The sequence below is a fragment of the Neolamprologus brichardi genome, chromosome 14 (genome assembly GCF_056152115.1).
Source record: "Neolamprologus brichardi isolate AB-2024 chromosome 14, ASM5615211v1, whole genome shotgun sequence".
Taxonomy (NCBI): domain Eukaryota; kingdom Metazoa; phylum Chordata; class Actinopteri; order Cichliformes; family Cichlidae; genus Neolamprologus; species Neolamprologus brichardi.
Window position 1 is genome coordinate 1027119 of NC_142117.1, and position 19573 is coordinate 1046691.

Here is a 19573-nt window from a genome sequence, read left to right on the forward strand (position 1 = left end):
TCAGCCTGGCTATGTTGGACTTGGTGTGGAAGCAGCTCCCAGTTTGAGTTCAGGAGACACACACTCTCTACTTTGGAGATCAGCTTCAAACTTTCCTTTTTGATAAAGCTTATAGTTCGAGCTGGATCAGGTGACCCTGAACCATCCCTTAGTGATGCTGCTATAGGCTCAGGCTGTTGATGACGCTCTGCTTTCTTCTCCACTCCCCTCTTTTCACTCCTGATGCTTTTATATGTCACGACTGCATGTCCTTAACTTTTGTGTCTCTCTGAGCTCATCTCTTCTCTTTCCCCTCACCCTGCAACCAGTCATGGTAGATTTTTTTGAAGCTGAGCTTTCATACATGATGAATTGCTCTCTTCAGTTGGGTGTCTTCCCTGCTGCCTTTAAAACGGCGGTGGTGAGGCCCCTTCTGAAGAAGAGCAATTTGGATTGTAATGATTTTAATACAGACCTGTATCCAACTTACCATTTTTAAGTAAAATTTTAGAAAAACTTGTTTTTACTCAGATTAATGACTTTCTGAATGATAGACAGATCCTGGAGATATTCCAGTCTGGATTTAGGGTGAACCACAGCACAGAGACTGCTCTCCTAAAGGTTTTAAATGATCTTAGATGTAACTGGGACTCCCAAAAGCTCTCAGTCCTGGTGCTGCTGGATCTAAGCGCAGCCTTTGATACAGTAGACCACGCTATTCTTTTAAACAGACTGAAACACATGGTGGGCCTCTCTGCTGCTGTACACAACTGGTTCACTTCCTGTCTCTCAGACAGAACTTTTATGGTGAGTATGGATACATGCTCCTCTAAGATCCATAGAATGACATGTGGTGTGCCTCAAGGGTCGGTTTTAGGCCCTGTACTTTTTAATTTGTATATGCTCCCTCTCGGCGGTGTCATCAGGAGGCATGGAGTGAACGTCCACATTTACGCTGACGACACTCAGCCGTACATCTCCGTGTCTCCTGGTGACACCAGACCAATGGATGCCCTTTTAACTGTATTTTAGATATAAGATCTTGGATGGCAGAAAACGTTTTACAGCTTAACCAGGACAAAACTGAAGTTTTAATCGTCGGTCCTGAGGCTCAGAGAGAGAAACTCTTGTCTAAATTACAGGCATCTTCACTATGTCCTTCACTACAAGTGAAAAACCTGGGTGTTATTTTTGACTCTGAGCTTGGTTTTATCCCACATATTAAACATGTAACCAAAATTGGATTTTATCATCTAAAGAATATAGCCAGAGTCCGCCCTATTCTCTCTCGGGCCAACACGGAGATGTTGATGCATGCTTTTATTACCAGTCGCATTGATTACTGCCCTGTTCTCTGGTCTCCCCAAAAAGAATATTTCAACTTTACAACTTTTACAAAACTCTGCAGCTCGTGTGCTGATGAAGACCAGAGGGCGGGCCCACATTACACCGGTTTTAGAATCGCTGCATTGGCTCCCCGTGTGTTTCAGGATCGATTTTAAAGTTCTTTTATTGGTTTTTAAATGTCTTAATGGTCTTGGGCCTTCTTATCTCTCAGATCTGCTTTTACCATATGAACCCTCGTGGACCCTGAGGTCCTCTGGTACTGGCCTTTTGATTGTTCCTAAAGTCAGGACACATGCTCACAGAGAGGCAGCGTTTCAGTGGTATGGTCCTCGTCTGTGGAACAGCCTGCCGGAGGAGCTCAGGGCCGCAGAGAACGTACATGTTTTTAAGAACAGGCTCAAGACCCTCCTTTTTAATTTAGCTTTTACTTAACGTTTATTTATTTTATGCTTATTTATTCTATCCTGTTACTCTATTTATATTATTAATTTAGGTTTTACCTAATATTTATTGATTTTATTCTTATTCATTTTTTATCTTCTTACTCATATTTATATTTATTCTGTATCCCATTCTTATTTATTTTATTTATTTTATTCTGTATATACTCTTATTAGGTCATATCTCCAGTGTTTCCTCGGAGGGGGCTCTCTGCACCGGGGTTGTGATCGACCGTGGCTTTTGGGGCTCTGTGGGTCTTCTAAACCTGGCTGGGGGGCTCCTTTGCCTCCCTCCTACTGTGTGCCCAGCCTGGAGGCTGTAAAGCACTTTGTGCTACATCTTTGTATGAAAAGTGCTTTATAAATAAAGATTGATTGATTGATTGATCGATTGATTCTCCTCCGGGAGCCTGTTTTCACTGGGAGGATCTTTGTGTCAAAGGGAGTTCTTCCTTTCCACCATCACCAAGTGCTGCTCACAGTGGATTGTCTGGTTTTTGGGGCTTTCTCTCTAATATTGGAGGCTGTTACCTTACTCTGTTAAACAGCTTCAGACGACTGTTGTTGTCTGTTGGGAATTGTCACTTTTAAAAAAAGTTACATTGAATGGATGTAAATGGATAGATTATTGTGACAAACAGAAAATGATCTTTAAAAGATTGATTGTTGTTTTGTGTGTCTGCAGTCTGTCAGGCTGTCTGATCACAGAGGAAGGCTGTACTTCTCTGGCCTCAGCTCTGAGCTCCAACCCCTCCCATCTGAGAGAGCTGGACCTGAGCTACAATCATCCAGGTGACTCAGGAATGAAGCTCCTGTCGTCTGGACTGAAGGATCCAGGCTGGAGACTGGACACTCTCAGGTATGGAGAGAATGTCTGATAGAGGAGGACGAGCTGGAAACATTTCCTGTGTCCTTCACTCACTTCCTGTTTGTTTCCTGCAGATGAGACATGAACAATCACACATGCAGGAATATTTTCAGGGACAGACACACTAGTCTAGCTGGATAGTACGTAGGGGGTCTCCAAGGAGTCTGTTTGCAGGGACATTAATGATAACTGATAAGTCATGTTGAGAGTTTCATTAAAAGTAGACCTACAGTTAGGTCCATAAATATTTGGACAGAGACAACATTTTGTAACTTTAAATACACTTTATTAGTTCACCGGTTTACCTGAGATAGTGGTCACTGTGTACCTAATAAAGTGTCAGCCATGTGTATGTTTCCCATGCTGTATTTCCACAGTCACCATGACAGTCAGTGACACTGAAAGAAGGATGAAACAAGGCTGTGAATCATTTCAGTCTTTGTGTGTGATAAAGAGGCAGACAGGAGCAGCTAACATCACCATCATTTTCCTGTATGAATCGCTGTTACAATGAAAAATGTCAATTACATATATCATATAGGAGACACACACATTGATATACACTAAATATTTATTTCATTTCTCTTTTTTTGTGTTGCCAATTTATGCACCTGCTTGATTTAGTTTAAACAGTTATTGCACACTTTCTGTAAATCCAAAAATCCATGTGTGTGTCTCCTATATGATATATTTAACTGACAATTTTTATTGTGACAACCAATGATTTGTACAGGAAAATAATGACTTTTCACAATGTTGCCCAAACTTTTCATCCCACTGTATTAGTATGTTTTGTCATTAGTATAATATGAAATAAATGCTACTTGTGTCAAGTCGGGTTCCAATATTTGCTGTGTAGTAGAACAGAGACATTTGTCATTATAAATGTTTATTTGGAAAAATATATAAATTCAGTAACAAAAACATTAAACATAAATATATGAAATGTAACTATTTACAGAGAGACAGGAATAAAAAGGACCCAGCTTGGAGTGGAAGAGCCTCAGGGAGAAGGAGGAGAAAAATAAGAACATTGTTTCTGCCCTGGAGAGCTGCTGCCTCATCAGAAAACTACTGATCATTAGGGTCCAATGTTTCCAAATTTAACACAGCTGTGCTGTTTTCAAAAGCTAATTTATAAATTTGAAATTTCACGAATTCTCGTGTCTGAGGCGGCATGCTCTCCAGAACAGGAACAAGGCCGAGGAGGAAATGTTCTGTTGGAGACGGGCGTGGCCTCTTTAGGGACTGCAGGATGGCCGGCTCCACCGCCGATGGACCGTCCTGGGACCCGTCCCTCGCCCGCCTTCGAGCTGTCCTCCTCTGTGGGCCTGTAAAACACAGCACAAAACAACACAAAGTAATGAGAAGGCTGCTACTAGATTTTCATTTTCAAAATTAAAAAAAAACAGTATATAAACAGATTGGTTGTAGATATTTAGTAAAGGTGATCACAAGGGAATCCAAGCAAGTAAAAAGCTGTCAGTGCTTGATGTTCATACCTGTGGGTGCAGCAGCAGGAGCTGAGGGACCAGGGACTGGGGAGCCAGGAGAAGAGACAGGGGATGCTCTGCTGCATGATTACTTGACTCTATCAAGACAATATTAAATGTTAACAGGTTGAAGACAATAGTCATAGAGAATATTATATTATTATATACTTATATACTTATTATATACAGTGGTCTCTCATTTATTGCAGCACATGAACAGTAGTCACAGTTCTCACAAGTTGATTCTCAAAGTGCAAACCTTTGTCGATTTTAAAACGTAAAAGTATTATGCCGCGCTTTTTCTCCGTCTGCGGCGCCACTTTTGTGCGCCTTTTTTGCTCCCGGTGCAGGTGTCTATTTCCGAATGAGGATCATAGTTATGAGTGTTTTTGTGCTGTTTTTTTCTATTGGACGTGATGGTTATCAAAACCAAACATGATAAGTTTGGCAAGCGCAGGAGACACGACACGGAGGAGATTTGTCATTTGGGCTGCAGAATGCAATGCGCATCGTTGAAAGCTGTACGGTGCAATAAAAAAAATCAGTGAAAAGGCGAAGCAGTGACGGATGAACAGCGGGACTACTGTATACTGTTTATTAATAAACAAAATATATTCCTGTATGACAACACGCATAAATTAACTGCCTACATTAACTCATTGTAAACATACCTTCTGACTGACACTCCCCTGCTGCCTCTCCGGGCTGTCCCTGGTCCTCGGGGGAGAAGTTCTCCACGGTCCGCACCATATTGCCGCTTGTCTCCCGCGGGGTGAGGAAGGGGTCCTGAAACCCCATGACCGCGGAGAACTTCCATCTTCTCCCCGATCCTGCTGCAGACCCACTCCTCTTCTCCTTCTCTGTCTTCTTCTCCTTATTATAAGTGTCCCTGAGGCTCTTCCACTTTCTCCTGCAGATGTCCTCTGAATAAACGCATTATCTTGTTAGCGGAAAGGTATTTGTACATCAGTGGGAAAATAGCGGTACAGTAGGCGGGCTTGCTAGCTTTTGCGCAGGTTCATCGGGTCAGTCTGAAAATTAAAAAGGAGGAATGAACTTACCAGGTTGCCCGATCTCCTCACTTATGTGTCTCCAAGCTAGATCCTTTTTATTCCTGTCTCGGTAGAAGTAGTAGCTAGCATCATATAGCTCTGGGTGATTAGCCACGGCACTGATGAGCTTTTCCTCCATACTGAATGAGGAATCAAGGGCTTTGGCTGGATCTGCCCCTTTGACCTAGGTCAGAGCCACGTCACCAGGCTCCTGATTGGTTGTCGCGGCGCGATTTGACGCTGGAGTTCAGATTTTTCCAACTCGAGCGGTAGACGCGAAATGCGCGTATGCACAAAATGCAACACAAAAACTCACGCGCGTGTTTTTTTTCTCTAGTCAAACGCGCCAGACGTGCTACACTGACGCGCATTTCACGCGTTTTGGCGTTTTTGCGACACAAATCTGCTTCCGAATTCACGCGGGACCTGCAATCGCATGTCATCGCGTGTGTCACCCCCATTGACTTTACATGTAAACCTGACGCTCTATTCACGTCCATCGCGTTTGGTGTAAACACACCGTAAGGCTACGTCCACACGTACCCAGGTATTTTTGAAAACGCAGATTTTTCTATGCGTTTGCACCTTTCGTCCACACGTAAACGGCGTTTTTGGTCACTGAAAACGGAGATTTTTAAAAACTCCGGCCAGGGTGGATATTTTTGAAAACTCAGTTTTTGCATTTACGTGTGGACGAGAACAACGGAGAAAACGGAGAAAACAGAGAAAACGCAGAAAACGCAGCATCAAAGGTGTGCGCCTTTTTTGACGTCACACTGTGCGCCACGTTATTGTTTCGGTGAAATGAATTTCTACAATACTGTTACTGTTACTTGTTCTCTCTGCAGTGTTTAAATGCTTACATATACACACACAGTTACTGTCCCTCCACACATACGACTCGGTTCTGCTTCGATGCCCCATCCTTGTTTACTATTTCCCAACTAGGCTTCTAGACTTCTGATTGGCCAACATTTCTACACGGTTAGGAATATATCGTCACCTGTTGCTTTGGCATGTTCCTAGCAGCGCTTTCCTTCATTTCTGCCTTTACGTGTGGACGGGATTATTTTTTAAAACGAAAACGGAAAATCTCCATTTTCAAAAATACCGTGTACGTGTGGACGTAGCCTTAGTAGTGTGTAAAGACTCTGTGTGCCTTCCAGAGTGCTCCGGCATGCACACACACCTTAAGGTCATGAGAGAGGTCGTACCTTCTCTTACTGATTTATGGTTTAGGAGGACACCTACTCTGTATCTGGTTAAGTATAAGAGCCCTTTGTTAGGGGGACCGCTGGACTCTTAGCACCAGCTTTGGGGTCACAGGGTCACATCTGGAACACACACACACACACACACACACACACACACACATACCTACACTATGCACAGACTGGTACTCTTTGTTCATACCTGTGTAAGACATCACATGTTAATGAACTTAAGCATATTCATGTTACCTCAATAAAGAGCAGTGTTACGAGGGAGCAGACGAGAGCGACTGAGGTCAAGTGAAGGAACGGCGCTGTCACAGTTCTCTCCCTCATCAATTGTCTGGTTCCAGCGGTGGGTCTGTGCTAGACGACCCATCACCAGCTTTTTCCAGCTTTTTCCACTGGTTACCAGTACGTGGTAGAATCCACTTCCAGATCTTGTTGTTTGTCTTTAAATCTCTGAGTGATTGGCTCCATCTTATCTCTCTTTAACAAAATAATCCAAGTGGAGCCCTCAGGTCTGCAGATAAGTAGCTTCTGACCAGAACTAGACGTAAAAACAGAGGTGAGCTTTATCGATCGCTGCAGCCAAACTCTGGAACAGTCGCCCTTCACATCAGGTCGTCACCAACACTCGACATTTTTAAAACCCGGTTGGAAACACATTTGTACTCTGTAGCTTTCAATTGTGACGAGTCTTTATAGTAATTACTGTGTATGTTTCCTATTTTCTCTCTACTCTGTGCAGCACTTTGGCTCAACCTGTTTTTAAATGTGCTGATAAATAAATGTAGATTTCTTTGAATAAAACAGTGGAGCCGAGCTTTGAGCTCAGTGTGTAACAGTGTGTGTATGAGAGCCATGTAATGTCCATGTGTGCATGCTGACTGTGCTGCTCTGACCCCCCTCCTCCTTTCAGGGTGGAGCCTGCTGGAGTCCGATGGTTGAGACCAGGTCTGAGGAAGTGTAAGTGTGTTTTTAATGGGATTCATGAAAACAAAGCAGCACACATTCAACCATCTTCATCATGTCAGGAGTCATCATCAAAGTGTCAATCAATGAACAGATGATGGATCAATAACTGCAGCTGGATTGTGTTTGTTCTCTCCATCAGATTCCTGTCAACTCACAATCGACACAAACACAGTGAACACAAACCTCCAACTGTCTGACAACAACAGGAAGGTGACACATGTGGAGGTTCAGTCATATCCTGATCATCCAGACAGATTTGATGTTTATCAGCTGCTGTGTAGAGATGGTCTGACTGGTCGCTGTTACTGGGAGGTCGAGTGGAGAGGAAACGTTTGTATATCAGTGAGTTACAGAAGCATCAGAAGGAAAGGAGACAGAGATGATTGTGTGTTTGGAAACAATGATCAGTCCTGGAGTCTGATCTGCTCTGATGATGGTCCTCGTTATGTCTGGCACAATAAGAGACAAACATCCATCTTCTCCTCCTCCTCCTCCTCCTCCTCTGTCTCTAACAGAGCAGCAGTGTATGTGGACTGTCCTGCTGGCACTCTGTCCTTCTACAGAGTCTCCTCTGACTCTCTGATCCACCTCCACACCTTCAACACCACATTCACTCAAACTCTTTATCCTGGGTTTATGTTCTGGTCTCGTGGTGCCTCAGTGTCCCTGTGCTGAGTGGGGTGTGAAGAGTGTCTCCTGTTACAGAAACACTCTGACTGTTGAACAGATAGTTCAGTCTGTACATGTCTGTCTCTTTCACTCACAAACACGTTTTCAGATTCATGGATTCAATCAGTTGATGTTTGAAACTCTTCTAAATGATTCCTTGTAAACTTCTTCCTCTTCAGTCACAAACAAACAGGAAGTGATGTCACATGTGTTCCTGTCCACACAGCAGAATGAGTCTATTGCTGACAGTGATGTACAAACAGAGTGAGCATTTCTGAGGCCCAAAATAAACTGAGTAGTTCACTGAATGAACAATGGACTGTGAGCTCAGTTCCTTCATTATTAGTATGGATTATATATGTATATGTATTATATTAGTATCATATATATCAGGTGCTGCTGCTGCTGGTTTCAGTCACTGTGCAAATGTGCTGTTTGTAAGGTTGTAAAGCTGCAGTCAGCTGAGACTGAAGAAGTCACCTGATCAGTGAGCAAACGTTTCTGAAAACGTCCAGATGAACAGAATCAACCTTTTGGGATCAGCCAGCAATGCAGCATCATTGTTGTTCAGGTTCAGAGGTTTGCAGGAATGAACTGATGACCAGAAACAGCTGCAAAGTCCAATAAAATACCAGCTGGAGTTCAGCTGCATTTGAAGAAGTCAAAGAAAAGTAAGGATGGCAAAGGGCGATGTTTTCTTCCAAAGAACTGAAAACATGGTCGACGCCTCATTAGAAGAATAATCTGGACATTTGTGAGGAACTCTAACCAAGAAAGCAACACAAGAAAGCAACGTCAAACAGATCCAACAGACAGTTTCCATGACTGGAAGTGTTGAGTGTAAAAATGCTACATTGCATTATTGCATCCTCTCACCACAGGAGGTGCTGTTGGCACCACTGATTGCTGATCAGCTGTTCTCTGATGATCTGATTGATACTGTGAATAACGGGACTCACTGAACTCTGTGACACAGTGAAGATTACAGAGTTTAACTTCAACATCTGACTGACGTCACACAGACAGAAGGATGAACCAGTGAGGCACAGAACACAGTTACTGGAGATACTGGATCAGCTCCATGTGAACCTCTGATGGAGAAGCTGCTGAGCCAGAGAAACATCAGGACATGACAGGCAGCTGCACTTATCTAACAACATGTAGCAGAGCTGATCTATGTTAGAGGATCTATCACAGCAGCTGAAGCCAAAGTCCAACACTGGATAGCAGCTGAGCCTGTGCTGAGTGTAGTGTTACAGGAAAAGGGCAGAAACACTGACACTGGTAGCTCACAGTGATGCTGACTGGGGCACAGAGCTGAATGATGCAGCATCAGGACACTGTTTCAGTCTGACTGACAGAGAAACCTGTAGCTGTATCTACATGTGAGGCAGAGGCTACACAAGCAGCTTTCTATGTTTCACAGTGACTGAGATCTTCAGTGGGGGTGGACATGCTCCTGTACAGACCTCTGAGGAGAACCAAGGTGCAGTCAAAGAGTCCAGTCTGTCCTCACAGATGTGAACATGTGGTTTCATCAGGTCTGCTGTCAGCTAGCAGGCTCACATCAGAATCACTGTTCCTGAAAAACACAGTCTGTGTGACATCATCAGTCAGCTGATGGTCCCAGATCTGAATGGTTTCTGTCTCTACTGAGGAAGTCAGAGAATATCACTGAGGTGTGGATCAGGTCTGAGTGAGCTGTGGAGGGACAGCTTTAAACAGTCCACAGGTCTCACGTCCTGCTCAGTCTGGTAGCAGATACCTCGTATTGTTCCAGATGTGCTGACATCACCAGCAGCAGCAGCACAGCTGTGTGATACGATGAATCTCAGTTATTGATCCAACACACAGTAAATACAAAGATCAGGATGTCTGAGAGTAATCATTATGAGTCTGAACACCTGATCACTGAATGTTAGTCTCCACAATAATAAGCTAACACAACCAAACACAGCTTTCAGCTCTTATTTTGAAACTGGCTTATTTAGAGAGCTGTGATGTGAGCGTGCCTGGCTCTGAGGCACTTGGGTCAGCCTCTGTTGTTTAGAAGTGTTACAGACTGTGAATGACACAGACCTGTCAGTTTCCATGTTTGTCTGTAACACAGCTCAGGGGCTCCATGCTGAACGCATCCATCCAGTGTTATTGATCCAGTACTAATACCAGCATTGGGATCAATACTACAATACACAATCACATGTGTCCATGTGATGTGTTTGACCAGCTTTATTAATTAATGATCAATCAACTTATTTACTGCATCTGAGTCCAGCTTCATTTAAATGATCCAACCATGAAAATGACATCAGTCTGTTGTTCAGATACTGAGAAGGGACACAAACAACACTGATCCAGGAGGGTTCGGTCAAACGAGGATTTTAATGCACACACACGGTGAGAGATGAACACTGTTACACAATCAGCATCGATCTCTGCCTAGCAATACACAAGCAGATGTTTTATACCATCAGGTTTATTTTCATGACGCCCCCTCATACGTCAAACAGATACAATATATGCATAAGTTTCAAAACCACAAACGTTCTGTTAACGACTTTAACAAAGTTTAAAAGAGCATCTTCTTCGCCTCCGTGACAGGTGCTTCTGGTAGCTCATCTCCCTCTCGCTTCTCCAAAACCTCGGGCCATGCTCTGCAACAAACTAGCAATTCTGCACGCACAAAAATGCAGTTACAAACAAAATATATCTGAACTCTCACCTAGAACATAAGCCTACCTACAGTGTGTGTGTGTGTGTGTGTGTGTGTGTGTGTCCTGACCTCAATTGGCACTCTGTGTTACCTCTCACCCACTAACACTCACAACCAGACAGAGGCCACCCTCAGATGTGTAGCAGTTTACTAAAACTACAGTGGGGCAAAAAAGTATTTAGTCAGCCACCGATTGTGCAAGTTCCCCCACTTAAAATGATGACAGAGGTCAGTAATTTGCACCAGAGGTACACTTCAACTGTGAGAGACAGAATGTGAAAAAAAAATCCATGAATTCACATGGTAGGATTTGTAAAGAATTTATTCGTAAATCAGGGTGGAAAATAAGTATTTGGTCAATAACAAAAATACAACTCAATACTTTGTAACATAACCTTTGTTGGCAATAACAGAGGTCAAACGTTTACTATGGGTCTTTACCAGGTTTGCACACACAGTAGCTGGTATTTTGGCCCATTCCTCCATGCAGATCTTCTCAAGAGCAGTGATGTTTTGGGGCTGTCGCCGAGCAACACGGACTTTCAACTCCCGCCACAGATTTTCTATGGGGTTGAGGTCTGGAGACTGGCTAGGCCACTCCAGGACTTTCAAATGCTTCTTACTATGCCACTCCTTTGTTGCCCGGGCGGTGTGTTTTGGATCATTGTCATGTTGGAAGACCCAGCCTCGTTTCATCTTCAAAGTTCTCACTGATGGAAGGAGGTTTTGGCTCAAAATCTCACGATACTTGGCCCCATTCATTCTGTCCTTAACACGGATCAGTCGTCCTTTCCCCTTGGCAGAAAAACAGCCCCATAGCATGATGTTTCCACCCCCATGCTTCACAGTAGGTATGGTGTTCTTGGGATGCAACTCAGTATTCTTCTTCCTCCAAACACGACGAGTTGTGTTTATACCAAAAAGTTCTACTTTGGTTTCATCTGACCACATGACATTCTCCCAATCCTCTGCTGTATCATCCATGTGCTCTCTGGCAAACTTCAGACGGGCCTGGACATGCACTGGCTTCAGCAGCAGAACACGTCTGGCACTGCGGGATTTGATTCCCTGCCGTTGTAGTGTGTTACTGATGGTGACCTTTGTTACTTTGGTCCCAGCTCTCTGCAGGTCATTCACCAGGTCCCCCCGTGTGGTTCTGGGATCTTTGCTCACCGTTCTCATGATCATTTTGACCCCACGGGATGAGATCTTGCGTGGAGCCCCAGATCGAGGGAGATTATCAGTGGTCTTGTATGTCTTCCATTTTCTGATGATTGCTCCCACAGTTGATTTTTTCACACCAAGCTGCTTGCCTATTGTAGATTCACTCTTCCCAGTCTGGTGCAGGTCTACAATTCTTTTCCTGGTGTCCTTCGAAAGCTCTTTGGTCTTGGCCATGGCGGCGTTTGGAGTCTGACTGGTTGAGGCTGTGGACAGGTGTCTTTTATACAGATGATGAGGTCAAACAGGTGCCATTCATACAGGTAACGAGTGGGGGACAGAAAAGCTTCTTACAGAAGACGTTACAGGTCTGTGAGAGCCAGGGATTTTCCTTGTTTGAGGTGACCAAATACTTATTTTCCACCCTGATTTACGAATAAATTCTTTACAAATCCTACCATGTGAATTCATGGATTTTTTTTTCACATTCTGTCTCTCACAGTTGAAGTGTACCTCTGGTGCAAATTACTGACCTCTGTCATCATTTTAAGTGGGGGAACTTGCACAATCGGTGGCTGACTAAATACTTTTTTGCCCCACTGTATATATATGTAATATATTGAATAAATGCTGTAAATGAATGCCACTACTGAAAGCTTAATAAAAAGGATATAAATGAATAAAAGATAACAATGAATAACCTGGTTATTCAAATAGCATCCTCCCAACAGCTCCTCAAAGTAACTCACACTTAGACTCTGCTTTAGTTTCACTTTCACAAGCACGCTCTGCAAAAGCCTGCGCTTCCTGTCTACTTTGGCACAGAGTGTACTCAGAGTTAAGCCTTTCTTTTATAATGCAATGTAATCTGCATATAAACATTTAAGATTATAGATTTAACTCAACAGTTTAAAGTGGTTATAACTGCACCTGTAATAAAAGTTAATTGGGTGCCAATATGTTTAAACATCTGAATACAATATCAATGCTGTAGATTATGTTATTAATGTTATTAATGCAATGGTAATGATGATTGTTAAGGTGAATTGTTAAATGTTTGTCATTTTTATGTTACCATTTGTACATTGTTTTAAGGAATTCTTTCTGTCCTCCCCTCCCCAGATCCTTAAGATTCTGGGAGGGGGGCAGTAGTGTTTTTAATCACAGGAACATCCTTGTGAAGGTCTGTTTGATGTTGGTAAACTTGCTTGGTATTTTCCCCCGCGCCTCAGAACAAAAGAGAAAATGGATTCAAATGTTATATTTCTCAGCTGTCCCTCGTTTATCGCAGGTGTTATGTTCTAAAAATAACCAGCGATAGGTGAAATCAAGTAGCCAATTTTATTTTTTGACGGTGCAAAACGTTTCGTGGACATACAGCACCGCACTTCAGAGTCACACTGCTGCATCGATGCAGCGATGCTGTACAGGAGAGACGTCATGGAGGAGATCGTCTGCAGCGATCAGGACACAATGTGACGTAAAAAAAAAAAAAGCATGCAAACTTGCACTCAAATATCTGCGAAACAGCGAGGTGAAAGGTGAACCACGTTATAGCGAGGGACCGCTGTAATTTTGAAGGTAAGTCACAACATTCGTACATACTAATGTATTCCAGTCACCTTTCTCGCTCTCTATGTATTAACAGACTCTCTGCATTGAATCATATCTGTTATTAATCTCTGTCTCTCTTCCACAGCATGTCTTTATCCTGTCTTCCTTCTCTCGCCCCAACCGGTCGCAGCAGATGGCCACGCCCCTCCCTGAGCCTGGTTCTGCCGGAGGTTTCTTCCTGTTAAAAGGGAGTTTTTCCTTCCCACTGTCGCCAAAGTGCTGCTCATAGGGGGTCATATGATTGTTGGGTTTTTCTCTGTATCTATGAAGCGCCTTGAGGCGACTTTTGTTGTGATTTGGCGCTATATAAATAAAATTGAATTGAATTGAATTGAGAAACCATTACCAGCAATCATTCATTGTTGTGTGGCTTTTTTCACGGTTTGTTAACATGCTGTGTAGGTGTGTACTTGACGAGCTGATCTCGACATAACGGAAACATCTGGTTTGACTATTCTTCACCTGTAGTTTGAATGCTGAACATTTGCCTGTTTAAATCATAAGACCAGTCACTATACAGAGATGTGCTTCTGAATGTGGACGATGTGTCTTCTGCTGCAGTTCTGCTTGTGTTGAGTGATGTAAACAACTGATCGATCTGAACTCTTTAAACGTCAAAGTTGATCATTAGATTTTTTATGACACAACAGTGGTGAGTGTTCCCACCTTCTGCTCTTTGTAACTTAACGCCATCTTTCCGTTTTCGAGTTTTGGACATGATTTTGGAGGATATCTTCGCAGTAGCGATTGACCGCAAAGTAAAGCTACCGGAAATGTACAACCCCACATCCGGTCTCAAACCAGGAAGTTAGCATTTTCTCGTGCACAGGGTCAATTCATCTAGTTATCAGTAATGTGGCAAACGTCCACACACTCTCCAGAGTGTCGTCATCATGCACCTTTTGTCCTGTGCTTGTGCGCTGGGTAACAAAGGTGGCGTAGGCATGACAAACCCTCCAGTGACGATCAGAGAACAGGTCCTCACAGTTCACCTGTATGCCCACCTGAGGGGAAGTACGGGACAGTACGTTAAGGTAAACACACATGGTTGTACCCGTGAGAAAAGCACACGCAGCTAACTGATTTCAAAAACAACGAAAGGCACAAAGAACAGCAGAAGTTCACTGACCTCCATGCTGGTGTTAAAGGCTCTGTTGACCTTTGCCCTGATATTCACCACCTGACCTACACTGAAGAAAGATGGAAAGGCGGAGTTACTACCTTCAGCCCAACCCTTCCACACACTCACACACGCCTCCTCTCACCTGATGGTGTGCTCAAAGTGGATGTCATCCATGGAAGCGGTGACGCAGGGACTCCCAGCGTGCCTCTCAGCTGCACGGTCGAACAGTTGGGTCATTACAACACTACACGCTCACAGCTTCCAACACACACCTGAGACACACAAAGCTCACCGGAGAGGCAGGCGGCGGAGTCGATCCATTTGAGCAGCTGACCCACGCCGAGCTCCTGCCGATGGTTGCTGTGACAGGGCATCACGATCTGACTCATTTTCACCTCTGTCGGGTTGTAGTTTTCTTCTTCTTCCTCCTCTTCTCCATCCTCTTCCTCCAAACAATCTGATGTCCTGGAACTCATTTGGAAAGCTGGGGAAACAAAGTAAAGGAAAGACACTGAAGCTACAGTACTGTGCAAAAGTCTTGAGTCACACCTCATTTTCTTTTGTTTTGCCCCAAAGAGCCAGACTTTGTAATCATTTTGAAACCTGATACTGAACAAGTTTCGCTCTAGTCCAATTTCAGATGAATGTCTTTTTGTTTGTTCAGTCACTTAAAACTGACCCATGATTCTTTTTGAAGCATTCAATTCAGCTTTATTTATAAAACACCAAATCACAACAACAGTCGCCTCAAGGTGCTTTATCCTGTACAGTAGAGCCTACAGTGATACATGCAGAGAAGAACCCAACAATCATATGACCCCCTATGAGCAGCACTTGGTGACAGTGGGAAGGAAAAACTCCCTTTTAACAGGAAGAAACCTCCAACAGAACCAGGCTCAGGGAGGGGCGGGGCCATCTGCTGTGATTGGTTGGGGCGAAAAAGGCACCTAACCCAGGAGGTGAAGCAGTGCGTCTACACACAACAGACAATTTAGCAAAGAACCAACTAGGGCTGTGCGATATGACCAAAATCTCATATCCTGATATAAAACATCTATCGTCTGATAACGATATAAATCACAAACATGTAACATTTTCTGTAAATTCTGTGAATCAGCTCGACTTGTGTGAAGTGTTTCCAGCTGTGCGTCGTGTAGCTGAGTCGAGTGTTTTAACCGATGCATGAAACGATACGTTTTTAGACATAAGTTGTAACGGCGCCGTTTTCTTTGTGAGTATTTATTACACGGCGTGCTGCGGGGAAAAGCCTGTTCTAACGTTTGAGTTTATTTTTTAGCATCTGGCGTCTCTTTTTTACTTCTCATCTGTAAATAATCTGCTCTTTCACGTGATTCAGTTTATTTTGAAGTCTCAACAGGATCTTGAGCTTTATTGTGAAAGGTTTAAGTGGAACAAGCGGACACGCGGTGGTTTTGCCGTCGTTGTTGCTAACGACAACACATAAAAACAGGCACTTGTCCGTCCGTAGTGTGGTTATATAAAATATAAGAGAAAGAGAGAAATTTAAGAAATTAATAATAACTACAGTGACATCAAAACATGAAAAATATTGCTGTAAACAGTTTATTTTGCAAAACCACGAAACAAACGACAGCGTAAAATGAAACGATACACGTTTTTATACCTTCATCGATATATATCGTTATATCGAACAGCACTAGAACCAACTGTAAACTGGTTGAGGAGCTGCTGCTCAGCACTCCCAGTCTGCTTCCCACCCAAACATTCATCAGGTAACTGACTGTAACTGTCAGTCGATGGATCCACGTCAGCCCGTTATCAGTGGAAAAGAAGGTGCAGCACAGCTGAGGTTTGTAAAGATGCACCTGAGTGCACATAGAGAGTCCTGGAACAAAGTGAACACAAGTTCAGCCATAATGCACAACGCCACACCAGACCTCCTCATATGAACGCTCAATGATGGGGATTCTTTACATTTGCTTTGCAGCCACAGGATCCGGGCACGCCATGAACTCCTCTGTACACCAAAGGAGTCCAGAGTCAGCTGTGAGGCCATCTGACAGCTAAAGCTGTGGGATCTATGGTGGAGCTGCATATCAGACTGTAGATGTGACAGCTGTGGTGGCTGATTGCTTGGTTCTGTTGGTCACTGTAAGCCTGCACAGCATTGTCTACGCTGCATGCTCCAGAACACAGTAGGTTGGTTTTTGAGGGTTTTTGTTCTTAATGCATCAGATTTTATTTTTATTGTATCCTATAGTTCAGGTTCTAATACATAGTTTGATATGTTGTTGATTGTTCTTTGTTTTCATTGTATTCATTTATGTGCTGCACATGTGTATAAATACACAGATGCTCTGTTGTTGTGCTACATACAGTTTAGGTGTACAGCAGTTTGCAATGTTGTTTTGGATACAAACACATTATTATAATTTTATTATTATATTATTATAAATATTAACCTGTAGTTACTGTTACAAATGGGATGGTGCCAAAAACAGTATGTTGTGTGTACTTAACAGCACTCGTGTCAAAGGCTAACACAGAATGAGCATTTAGAATAACCTAACAGGAAGTGAGGTAACCACAGGTTACTGACTGTAAAGACAGCATGTGAAACATGCAGAGCCAGACTTGTTCTCACTTGTTACAACTGATCTTTTGTATCGTTGCTTAAAGTGGAATAGGATAGAGGAGGTGGCTCCATGGTAACGAGAACAACAACAACAAAAACCAAACAGAAAATTCAATAAAACTCAAAGTGGATACAAAGCAAAGCACTCAGGCTGTACACGCAGCTGGATGAGATATGCTGTTAAAGCACTTTGAGGGCTCGAGTAGAGTAAAAGCATTTACTACATGAAGACTGGATGAATATAACACTGAGACATTTCAGGGCCTCCACAGCCAGCACCGGCCTGATAAGTAAAAAGCCTTTCTCCTGGATGCCACCAGGGGGCGATGTCTTTGGCTGCAGAAACGCTTTCGCATACAAGTCTACGGAACAACAGCTTTGTGCCTTCAGCGCAGTGAAAACGTTTGTAACCTCAGTCAATGAGCAACACTGCATTCAAAACAAAGTCACTCCACGTTTCAGAAAGTTAATGAGCCTCTAACAAACCATCACTCACCGCTTTCACAACACAAACCACAGTCTGTGGTTTGTCAGCACTGTTGGAATCAGCTGGCTCAAGCTTCCTGCTCAGTGACCGGTGTTCCAGATCTACTGGCGTTTAGATCACCTGGCGTTGGTCGAACAGATGTGTGGCAGTCTTGCGTTTCAGGAGCTGCTACCGACAAACCAGCAAAAACACGCCAAATGTGTCATCTGTGACACTTGTGAGGTTATCTCAAACACACTCCGTCAGTCTTGATGCTGTTGAACAACAAAATGTTTAAAAAAGTTTACCTGGTGATATCCTCATGAGCGACACGATCGTGAAAACAGCAAACAATTAACACCACGCCGATGTTGTTCACAGGACAGCAAGAGTAAACGATCGGGAGACTCTTGTCGTCGTTATCGTTCCCCTCGCACGTTTTATTTCTCCGGTTTCAGCGTTTTTACTTCACAACTAAAGCGAGCAGTTTACTTTGTGCACTAACATGGACTCGAGTCAACCAGCGCCACCTCTGGCCAAGTGCCACAGCCTACAGCCAGATCAACCTGTGACACACATCTGCAGCACGTTTGAATTCGTTTCATGCACATTTGTACCTTTCAATTGTGTCTGTTTGTGCGTCATGCAAATAAACCTTTGAAAAGAATGAAATGATATCATATATTTATTATTGGCCTACATTTGTACAAAATGCCAAATTATATACACAAAGTCATAGAAATCACCACACCTGTTCATCATGATTTTAATATTCTCTTGTTCCATAACAATGAAATACGTCTTGGACAAATATGACACATCAATATTTCATTAGTGTTGTCACATCACATCCTGTAAGCAGAGTCTGTTTGTGTCTTTTCTCTGGAAATGAATATTTCCAGCCAATATAGGCGATCCATCAACATGGAGAGTTGATAGTTATATACAGTCTGTATAAGTGTGGTTAATCTAATGAACATTTGTAAGGAGATGGCAGTTACTGTGAATTCACAGCAGTTACACAGTGATTAATAATAATAAAAAAAAAAAAAGCTTACGTCTATTGCAGCATAACTAAGGGAGGATTCAGGGTCACCTGGTCCAGCCCTAACTATATGCTTTAGCAAAACAATCTACACTTAATATAACAAGTTTAATATAAACATATGACACTGAAGGTCAGTAACCTTTTGGGACACCATGTTCCTCCAGAACAGCTTCAGCAGATGCTCCAGGTGTTGTGTTGCTCATTTGGTGGTTTGTTTAAAAGAAGTAACATATCGATCTTCCAGAGGTGTTCAACAATCAATCCTGAATCTTTTCTGTTTTATCTTCTAAGCTTTGAAGGACAGAAAGACGTTTCGTCTTAGATTATAAAGCTCAATAATATTTTTGTCAAGAACAGAAGGATGTTGGACTCTGTGACCTCGCAAACTGTGACTCGTCACTGACTGTGTGATGATTTCCTTTCATCCTCAAAGGAGATTTGCCAGATCTTGTGAATGAAAATGATTTCCTGTAGGAGGACTTTGTGGCAGAAATTGCTTTGGGAACGGAGCTATTCAGACCTCGCAAGTTGGAAGCAATCTTTGAGAGCTGTGATGCTTCATGAACTGCTGCAGGACTGGGAGTCGGTCCAGCACTGATGTGATGGCAGTGATGGAGTACCACAGCGATCAAACTGAGGTTATTGTACTCGGTCCTGAAAAGCTTAGAAATATGGTATCTAACCAGATTCTTACTCTGGATGGCATTACCTTGGCCTCCAGTAACACTGTGAGTAACCTTGGAGTCATTTTTGACCAGGATATGTCCTTCAACGCACATATTAAACAAATATGT

General features: G+C 43.1%; 2 protein-coding genes across 2 annotated transcripts in view; one reads left to right on the top strand and one right to left on the bottom strand.

Annotated features, from left to right (window-relative positions):
• LOC148098670 (protein NLRC3-like) overlaps positions 1 to 8376 on the top strand; it is a 133838-nt gene extending 125462 nt beyond the window's left edge. Inside the window, exons 12-14 of the mRNA XM_087850556.1 lie at positions 2452 to 2625; positions 7313 to 7359; positions 7508 to 8376. Of these exons, the coding sequence (XP_087706682.1) occupies positions 2452 to 2625; positions 7313 to 7359; positions 7508 to 8043 (757 nt within the window). The 3' untranslated portion in view covers positions 8044 to 8376. The remainder of the gene's footprint in view (positions 1 to 2451; positions 2626 to 7312; positions 7360 to 7507) is intronic.
• The window catches only part of LOC148098673 (acyl-coenzyme A thioesterase 11-like), a 48091-nt gene extending 33617 nt beyond the window's left edge, over positions 1 to 14474 (bottom strand). Inside the window, exon 1 of the mRNA XM_087851384.1 lies at positions 14425 to 14474. The gene's annotated coding sequence lies outside the window, so the exon portion shown is untranslated. The remainder of the gene's footprint in view (positions 1 to 14424) is intronic.
• Between the last annotated feature and the right edge of the window lie 5099 nt (positions 14475 to 19573).